Below are 9,448 nucleotides of genomic sequence, written 5' to 3' on the forward strand. Positions count from 1 at the left end.
AGAAGTACAAAACCTCACTGAAGAAAATAATTCCTTAAATATGGGCAAGCAGAAGCTAATGACTCTGCAAACATCAAGAAACAACAAAATAAAGTCAAAAAGATGAAAAAAAGGATGAAAATGTGGAATATCTCATTGGGAAAACAACTAACCTAGAAAATAGATCAAGGAAAGTAATTTAAGGATTATTGTTCTGCCTGAAAACCATGATATAAAAAAGAGCCTAGATATCATATTTCAAGAAGCTATCAAAGAAAACTGCCCTGACATTTTAGAACTAAAAGGCAAATAGAAACTGAAAGAACCCACCAAACATCTCCTGAAAGAGATCCCAAAATGTAAAGTTCCATGAATATTGCAGCCAGATTCTGGAGGTTCCAGGAGAAGATATTGAAAGCAGCCAGAAATAAATCATTCAAATACCATGGAGCTGTTCTCAAAACATCCTTGAGAGCATGCCTGTTTATGAATATTCGGTTCCTGGAGGAGTGGCCAGCGTGTCCTGGGAGCAAATACCATAAACTGTCCTTCAACATCTATCCAGGAATAAGATTAACATGAAAAAGAGGGTCAAATTGCAGGCATACTGAGCAAGGTCAGAATGTCTTTTTGAATTCATTCATTGCAGTTGGAGAAGAAAATGACAACCCATTCCAGAATCTTTGTCAAGAAAACCCCAAATGGAATCATGAAGAGTTAGACACGACTGAATAAAAACATCAAGGAAATCAATGAAAAAAAATGTTAAGGAAGGAAGCCTGATATATATGTATACACACATATGTGTAAAATACTGGATTTCAAACAATATTACAAAGTATTACTCATCAAAACAATCTGGTACTAAGATAGAGTGGTTGAGTAGTGGAATCTATTAGGAATGCAGTATTCCAAAGAAAATTACCATAGTAACCAGTAGTTTGATAAACCAAGTAGATCCAAAGTTTTGGGGCAAGGACTCATTATTTGACAAAAACTGCTGGGAAAAAAGTAATTTACAGAAACTAGGCATAGACCAACATCTCACACTGTCTACCAAGATAAGGTCAAAATGATTTGGATATAAAGGGTGACATCAAAAGCAAATTGGGGAGCATGGGAAAAAATTACCTATCAGATCTATGGATAAGAGAAGAGTTTATGAACAAACAAGAAATAGAGAGGATCAAGGGAGGTAAAATGGTTCATTTTGATTATATGAAACTAAAAAATTTTGTGCAGACAAGCAGTCAAAATTAGAAGAAAAGCAAGAAACTGGGGAGAAATTTTTTTACAGCAAGTAAAGGCCTCATTTCTCAAATATATAGGGAACTGAGCCAAATTGATAAAAATAAGACTCATTCCCCAATTGATAAGTGGTCAAAGGGTATACATAGGCAGGTTTTAAAAGAAGGAATCAAAGTTATCATTAGTCATATGAAAAGTGCTCTAAATCACTAATCATTATCAAGAGGCTTTTAAAAGGCTATCCTTTGATAGCACCATCAATAATACAGGGTGTGGGTTGGGAGAGAAACTTTCACATTTTTCCCCTGTCCTTATTAAGTTACCTTTCTCGTTCCCTTAAGAACCTTGGCTATAAGGCCTGTCATTTCCAGTAAGAGGTACTTCAGAAGCCAAGATATTTAGAACAAATAGTAGAGACACTCACAGTAGTTAGTGCCCTCAGATTCATCAATTTTTTTTTTGAACTAAACTTTCTGGGCCAGGGGATTGGGCCTCTCCATCAGAGACTTCATCCTAGTTTATAGTGAGTGTTCTTTATACCTCCTAATTGTAATCCCTGAAACCCATTTGCCCAGGTACTGCAAAACAACTCCAAGGTATTGGATTCCCAAGTTTTCCAATTCCAAACCTCCTCTGTTCTCCTACGTAAATTTGACTGGTCTGTGAAAACTCAAAGAGACAAAAATAAGCCCGGGGGAAAAACACATTGGTGTCTTTTTCCTAGACACATTCTTGCCCTTTCATATGTGTTAAAAGGCTTTGAGGTCACTTTTCACTTTGGATTAAGGAGCCAGATAGATTAAGTAAATAAGACAGATTAAAAAGGGCCTCCAAATGATAAAATATTTTGATTTCCCCATCAAGAGCAAGAGGCTTGAGTGACATATTGCAGAGCTGGTTATAAAAGACTAAGAACTTGCTCTCATTGGAGAAGATGCCCAAGCCTTCATGAAGAAGAACTGAGAGTACATAATCTTATAGGGGCTAGGAATTTAGGAGTAAGATCCTTTCATGTCACAGGAATTCAGGAATTTGGGAATTTGGAAATTTGGACACTAAGGAAGACAAAAACATTATTAAAATTTATAGGTCAGCAAGTCAATCAACAAATATTTGTTGAGCCCATTTATAAGATATGATCTCTGACTCCCAAGAACTTATAACCTAGTTGGGGGGAAACACAAGAAAATATTACTAACAATTGTGGTGGTGACTTCTGATCTCATTGATATAGGGAACATTCAGATGAGGAAACTATCAGTGCAAGTCAGGACCTTCTCTGCAACTCATAATTTTAGAGAGACACCTAGAACATTAAGAGTTGAATGACTTTTAGAGGCATGAGTTCACCTCAGGTCTTCCTGCTTCCAAAGCCAACTTTCTATCCACTGTGCCATGCTGCCTTTCATGTAACTAATGATACTAGGCAGTAAATTATATAAATAATGAATAAATGATGGTGCTAGTAAGGGCTCTAGGAATGCAGGAGAAGAGGAAATCTCTTTTGACATGTGTCCAGAGAAGATCTCAAAGCGGAGATGAAATCTGAGCTGGGTGTTAAAGGATGGTAGGATTTATGGTACTTATCTGAATATAGGCTTCCCCTAAAAGGTCAGAACTATAAAACGAGATCACTCTGAAAGGAAACTATATGTGTGTATATGTACACATATGTACATATACACACATACATGCACACACATACATATATGGAACAACATTTTTACTATGTATACACATATATCGTATGCACATATACATAGATGCATATATAGGCATTCAGTAAATACTTATGAAATATATATTGTGTGCAAGGCATTGTGCTAAACACTTGAGTGACAAAGGAAAAGAAATGGGAACCGCCTCTACTCTCAAGGAAATATCTTGTAATCTATAAAAGTAAATATTGTACACTGGTAGCCATTATTCTGCTGATGCTATATCTTACTTAAAATTCATGTTTTGGCTACATCCACTGACACAGCCTGAGATTATCCCATGCATATTTTGAGAATTGCATTACATCAAAATCTGAGTAATTCTAGAGAGCTGTAAATTGGTAAAGAAGTGTCTTGCCAGTTATCCTCTTACCCTATGTGACAGAGTAGATACTTCCTCAACTGTCCTGTCAATTTTCTTATTAACTGAGGCACTGTCATACAATGGAGAGGGTGTTGGATTAGAGTCAGAGGTCCTGGTTCAAATACTAACTCTGCCTCTTGCTCTGTGTGACCTCCGATAAAATAACTTTTCTGAGCCTCAGGTTTCTCATCTATAAAATCAGGGTATTAGACATGACTTCTAAGGTTTTTTGTTTTCCACCTCCAAAGCTAGGATCCTATGACTTTGCATTTATCCTTAAATTTCTCAGTATTTGTCCTGTAAAACTTAGACTCGGTCAAAAAGCCATACCCAAGGACTTACAAGGCCATATGGGCCGCAGGTACTCCACCCCTTAGATTATCAAGATGATATTAATTTGAGAAATGAGATATTAACAGAAAGGTTATATTAGGGGGAAAACCCTCAAACCAATCTCCCACCACTAGTACCCCCAATGAATCATTGCAAGATAGTACATCACATACAAAATCACAGTTTGAGGGTTGATCTCAGTGGCCATCTTGTATGACCACTGACTGAAAGGAATTCTCACTGTAAATATAGCAATTACATGTTAGGGATAAGTTCATTTTGGGTTTGGGTCTTGAGAATAAGGCTATGATTGTGTTGAAAAGGGTGGAGAGAACTTAGTCATAGAAGCTTCCCAGGTTGGATGAAGCTAGGAAAGCAATCCATGTGAATCTATTTGTATGTGTATACCTACAATTACATATGTGTGTATATGAAGCTAAGAAAACAATCTACATCACAACTCACACGCATATACACATACACACACATACATGTCCTGGGGGGTGGGGAATGTTCAGCTTAGTTCCTACTTCTGTATAATCAAGATGAATGAAAGGAACTATTTTTATTATGGCTTTAGCCTTCATTCTTAATTTTTCAAATGTAACATCAGAAAGATTTCAAAATTTAGCCTAGAAAACTTTTACATTTGTATACATACGTATTTACACCAAAGAGTTTTTTTATTTCAGAGCTGTGGTCAAGGAAACCCAGTCATTTTCTGTTTATATTGCTTCTCTGGGTCAGGAAGTGTTTGAAAACTTTGATCTTAAATTTATAAAGCATTAAAGCCAGAACTGATGGAATATACCATTTTCAGCTAAATTTTCTAAACTTATGCCACTTACCAACTTGCTAAAGACTAGTCACTCAGCTTCTTAAGGAATAATGACTTTTGCAGCTCTGGTCTACATGAGGAAAGTATAAAAAAATGGAGAACAAGGAAGATGGAGTAAGTTGCTTCCTTTTTCTTCCTCTATAGGCCTAAATCACAGGTAGGCAAGGCCATACAGCTGGCAAGTAGAATCTGCATGATTAGAATCACCTCCTATCATCTTGTTATTGTTTGGGGGAGGGTGGGAGTAAGGCACTTGATTATTTGTTTTGCTGTTAACTAAGGCTAAGGAAGCTCTTTCAGAAATTTTTTTGTTGAGTTCCCAAAATATCTAATTAGATGAGGTAAGTTTTGGGGAAGATAGTGTAATATAGTAGAAAAGACATTAGATGTCAAAGGAAATAAAAGACCTGGGTTTGACCATAGCCTAACCTTCTATTTATCTGTATGCAGAAATCCGTTTTTCTCCCTCACTGTTTTAAGCTGGGCATATTTCAGACCCTGGTAGTTTATGTTCAATATTGGAACAAAATAAGATACTCATAGGCATTCAACAGTTAACAAAAGGCAATTTATTTAGCCATAGGCAGAGAAGGATTTTTAATGAGGTAGGCACTGAGGACACCTCAAGTTGAGCTTAACTCCTTTCCCTGAGTTGCCCATCATTTCCCACCAGCCTTGCATCAGAGCACCAACCAACTCTGGTAGCTGCTTTGTAGTTTGAGTTTTTAGTCCTCTGAGCCAATTAGGCCTCAACATATGTTCTAATTTGCGTGGGAACAGAGGTTGCTAAACTCCCCATGACCTACAGTCACCACACCCCACAGTATTCTCTCATCTTCTGCTCTGATTTTCCTACATTGTCAATGTCTCAGTCATGTTTCCACATCTACTATGTTTCCAACGATTCACTCAGAATCTGAGAGTTGGGATGGACAATTCTTTAATAAAATATATATTTGATAAACCCTGGATAAAAGCAATGCACAAGGTTGTAAAAAAAACAGTCCAGAGAGAGGTAAAAGCTGCTGACAAGGACATAAAAGCAATTAGCAAGTACATTTCCTGGGGTTTCAGGAGCACCTTGCCAAAGTCTTAGCCCTGTCTTTGTAGCCTCCATGACCAAAGGGTCCATAGATGGACCCAAATTATTCCATCTATGGGCAGCTCAAACTGTCCCAGGTCTACTCTATGAACTTGTTAGCTCACAACAGTCTTAGATGGTAGCGTGGGAGTATGGGGGTTAACTCAAACATCCCCAGTTCCTGGCCTATGATAGCCAAAAATCCAATCTGTTGCCAAGTTTTATTGACATATTCTACAGTGATATTTCCAGGTGTTTTCTTCTCTTCTTAAGAAGAACTACTACTACTTTAAGAAGAACTACAAGCTACTTTTTCTGCTGAGTTGCAGGGTGCCATCATTGTTTGGTTGTGAAGAAATTCTAGGATGTCAGAGCATTGTTGAAATAGTTGACCATGGGGTTCAGGTAAAGAGTCAGATGAAGCCAAATTCAGCTTAATGGGCTGAGTCTATAGGGGAGGATTCAAAGGTTTAGAGGTTGTGATAAAGGTGAAAATAAATTTAGTAGAGTATGGGAGAAATGGAATAATAGGAATAATAATAGGAGAAATGGAATATTTGAGACTTTAATTGGTGGCTGAACTAGAATTTATAAAGGGGACTTAACATCTTCCTTTCAACTACAGGGTAAGAATCAACATAAGAGTTAAAAAAAATTTAGTTGAAAATCAGAGTTTTAATTGCCATCTCCATTAGAAAAAGTTTGAAGATTTGCCATAAGTAATAATTAAGAATCAACAATCCATGGATAGAGTACTTTTACTAAATAGTGCTTTTGTGGCCTGATTGAGTTGTTATAGTTTCCAAAGGGTGCCTAAAATAACTAGGATTATTCAATAGAAGAACCTAACAATATCCATCATATTCATTTATCACTCAGTGAAGCAGTATGGTGTGCAGGAAATTATTCTGGCCTAGGAGTTTGAAGCATAGGTTCTGTTACTGCTTGTTCTCCAATTAGTTGTGTGAACTTTCCTGGAACAGTTTCTTTTTCTGTATAATCAGTAGGAAAGATGAGATTATCTTTAGGAGCCCTTTCGGTTCCGAAATTCTGTAAGTAGAATTGGTGATTGGCTGATGATAATTGTTATCCTAAATGAAATGTGTTATGAATTCTAGGGTCTTCCAAATGAGCTGATATAAATATTTTGTGTTTATCATGTGTATTTTTAAAATTCACTCTGGTTTTATTATCTTTTTTTGCAGGCTGCAAATATCAAAACAGCAGGAAGAAGGTAAAAAAAATATTTTTCATTAGTCTTCCCATTCCTCCCCTCACACTTCCTTCCATTCCCCCATCAAAAATAAAGGATGGCAGTAGTCATTCCCATCGTGGCTCTAAAATTTTTTTAATTACACCATTACCTACCTTACTTGGGGAGAGAGCTTTTAATCAGAGAAGGCAAAGATGTGAAGATTAGAAAAACAGCTAAATTTTTTAAAAATAGTAATATCGAAGAGAAGAAGCTTCTTGGCTTTTTACTGAAATTGGAGTGGTAAATATAAAAATTGAATTTTAAAAAGAAATTGGAGAAGTTCAGTTGAATTCAAAATATCTCTTTGGACTGCCTGCCAAGGAGAATGTCTTAGGGAGTACTTTTAGTGGATCATCTCAGTGATGTGTATAATTTCTCTGATGCATATTGCTACTTATTTGTGTCCTTCCTATATCCATGTCTTCTTATAATCTTCTCATTCAATATCAATATTTGTTTTGTTAATTTTTGCCTTTTGCTTATTTTCAAACTCCACTTCCTAAGATACACAAGCTTTCATAGGCATCCCCGCCCTTCTCCGCCACACTGAGTCATACCCTTACACTTCATAACCCTCTTTACATTTTTCCTCTTCTCCCAATGCAGCTGAACACTTCAGTCCTTTCATTTATATCCTTCCTCTTCATTGGTGAGTACTTTTTACTTAGCAGATTCGTACTGGTTTATGAACCTATAAAAATGTCATCACTCTCACATTTCTAAGTTACCAAGCTGACTATATTAGAGTATTAGAAATCTTGCCACTGAGAAGTTTGCTATTCCACAAATATTCTCTGTGTCACTGCTTCCAACTGTTAGCTTGGGTAATTAAGCAGTAATGTATCTTAAGCATTTATACATTATCTTTAGAGAACTTGAGTTTTTTAGCTTTATAATTACTATGTGGGTGCGTAAGATATCAGAAAAAACAAAAAATACTAAAGAATATTCATTTTTATACATAGTATTCATCTTCAGAAGTTCCAAAATTACTGACCTAATCAGGTTTGATGAGAATTCTACCAATCATGGTCAGAATTTAAGAAATACTCTACTTAATGCCTTAAGGGTTATTTACATTTTAATAAATTATATGTTATTCTGGTCTCAAGAAAAATAAGATTTGGATTTATTCACTTGTCATAATGAAACTTGTTTTGTGAATGCATTTCTTGTCATTTCCTTCTTTATTGCCTTGTATTCTGTGCCTGCCTTAAAATGAACAGGTGGAAAGATAAACAATTCATGGACAGTATGAAATAATATGTAGACAAATAGTAGTCATGAAGACATTTAACTATTGCATAAATATAAATAAGTATAATATTGGAGGATTCACTGTGATCTAATGATAGGGCATCTTACACAACTCAGGCCAGTCTCTGTAACGACAGTGAAGTATTGGCTTTGAAACTAATAGAGATGAAAACCTTGACTTCACTACATCTGTAGGAGAAGGAGCATTTGTATAGCTGCCACACCCAATTTATCAATGTAATTCATGTCAATGGCTGATTTGAGAGGAAGAGTTTCTTTAATACTTTCTCTATGTAACATACATAGATTTTCCATAAGGACAGAATGCAGCACATCAGAACATGAAGTACTACTTTTGTAGAGATGCCATTTTATTTTATTTTTTATTTTTTTGTTTTTTAGGCAATTGGGGTTAAGTGACTTGCCTAGGGTCACACAGCTAGTTAAGTATCAAGTGTTTGGTCTGAGGCTGGATTTGAACTCAGGTCCTCCTGACTTCAGGGCTGGTGCTCTATCCACTGCGCCTCCTAGCTGCCCCAAGAGATGCCATTTTAACAGTGAAAAACTGACATGCTTGAATTTGTTAGGCATTTGATCTTTCATGTTTGGTGGCTGCCTGGTGAGGTGAATTACCAAAACCTATAGTCCAATAGCTATTTCAAAAGTGATTTTAAAATGCCCTTCACATTATGTTCATGTGAAAATGGCTTCAACATAATTGGTTCTCTGAATTTCATCATGAAGTCACTCCAAGGCACTTGTAAAGTCGTAGTGAGATTACACTAAATAGCTATCCCTTCATTTTAGGAGTGCTTGGAAATGTCTTCACATGGAGTTAGGATGGTGAAAAGGTTGCCAAGAGTGTTAAGTTGCTGACATTGCCAGCACTCATAAATTTCTGTAGAATTTTTAAGTCACAACTGGATATTTTATTGGAAGTGATAGGATTGGAGCAAATAGGAGAAATGGGAGAAAGTTTTAATGCAGGAAGATGAGGAGTAAGAGGTGGAGTGAAGGATGCTAGTTATAGAAGGAACCATAGCATTTCATGAATAACTTGTCCTTACAATGTTTTATTAAGTTTATGTTGATTAGTCTTATTCAGGTAGATTATTTCAGAATTCCTAAGCAGTATTCATTTATTGCCCTTGAGAGAAGCAATTGAATATTACTAAATAAGATAAAATTTCAGAAAACTTAAGCACAATGATACAATATTATTCACAAAAATTTATTTTGGGTTACTCCTTAGATCCTAACAGAATTTCTGAAATACTTTGGAAAGTCTTCCAAACCTGCAGAGAGTGGAAGGGAATGAAATAAGGAGAGACCCACCTGAAAGATGCATGGTGTTGCTGTACAATAAAGTACAATT

General features: G+C 36.1%; 1 protein-coding gene across 3 annotated transcripts in view; it reads left to right on the forward strand.

Moving 5' to 3' along the window:
* Nucleotides 1–9,448, forward strand: part of CCDC7 (coiled-coil domain containing 7) — a 129,645-nt gene extending 120,197 nt beyond the window's left edge. Inside the window, exons 17-19 of one of the 3 annotated variants that reach the window (XM_078152215.1) lie at nucleotides 6,767–6,795; nucleotides 7,423–7,465; nucleotides 9,326–9,448. In XM_078152215.1, coding sequence (XP_078008341.1) covers nucleotides 6,767–6,795; nucleotides 7,423–7,426 — 33 coding nt within the window. In that variant the 3' untranslated portion in view covers nucleotides 7,427–7,465; nucleotides 9,326–9,448. The remainder of the gene's footprint in view (nucleotides 1–6,766; nucleotides 6,796–7,422; nucleotides 7,466–9,325) is intronic. The other 2 variants (XM_020990456.2, XM_020990460.2) reach the window with 2 other exon arrangements.

The sequence above is a fragment of the Phascolarctos cinereus genome, unplaced genomic scaffold (assembly GCF_003287225.1).
Source record: "Phascolarctos cinereus isolate Bilbo 61053 unplaced genomic scaffold, phaCin_HiC Scaffold_1;HRSCAF=81, whole genome shotgun sequence".
NCBI classification, from domain to species: Eukaryota; Metazoa; Chordata; class Mammalia; order Diprotodontia; family Phascolarctidae; genus Phascolarctos; species Phascolarctos cinereus.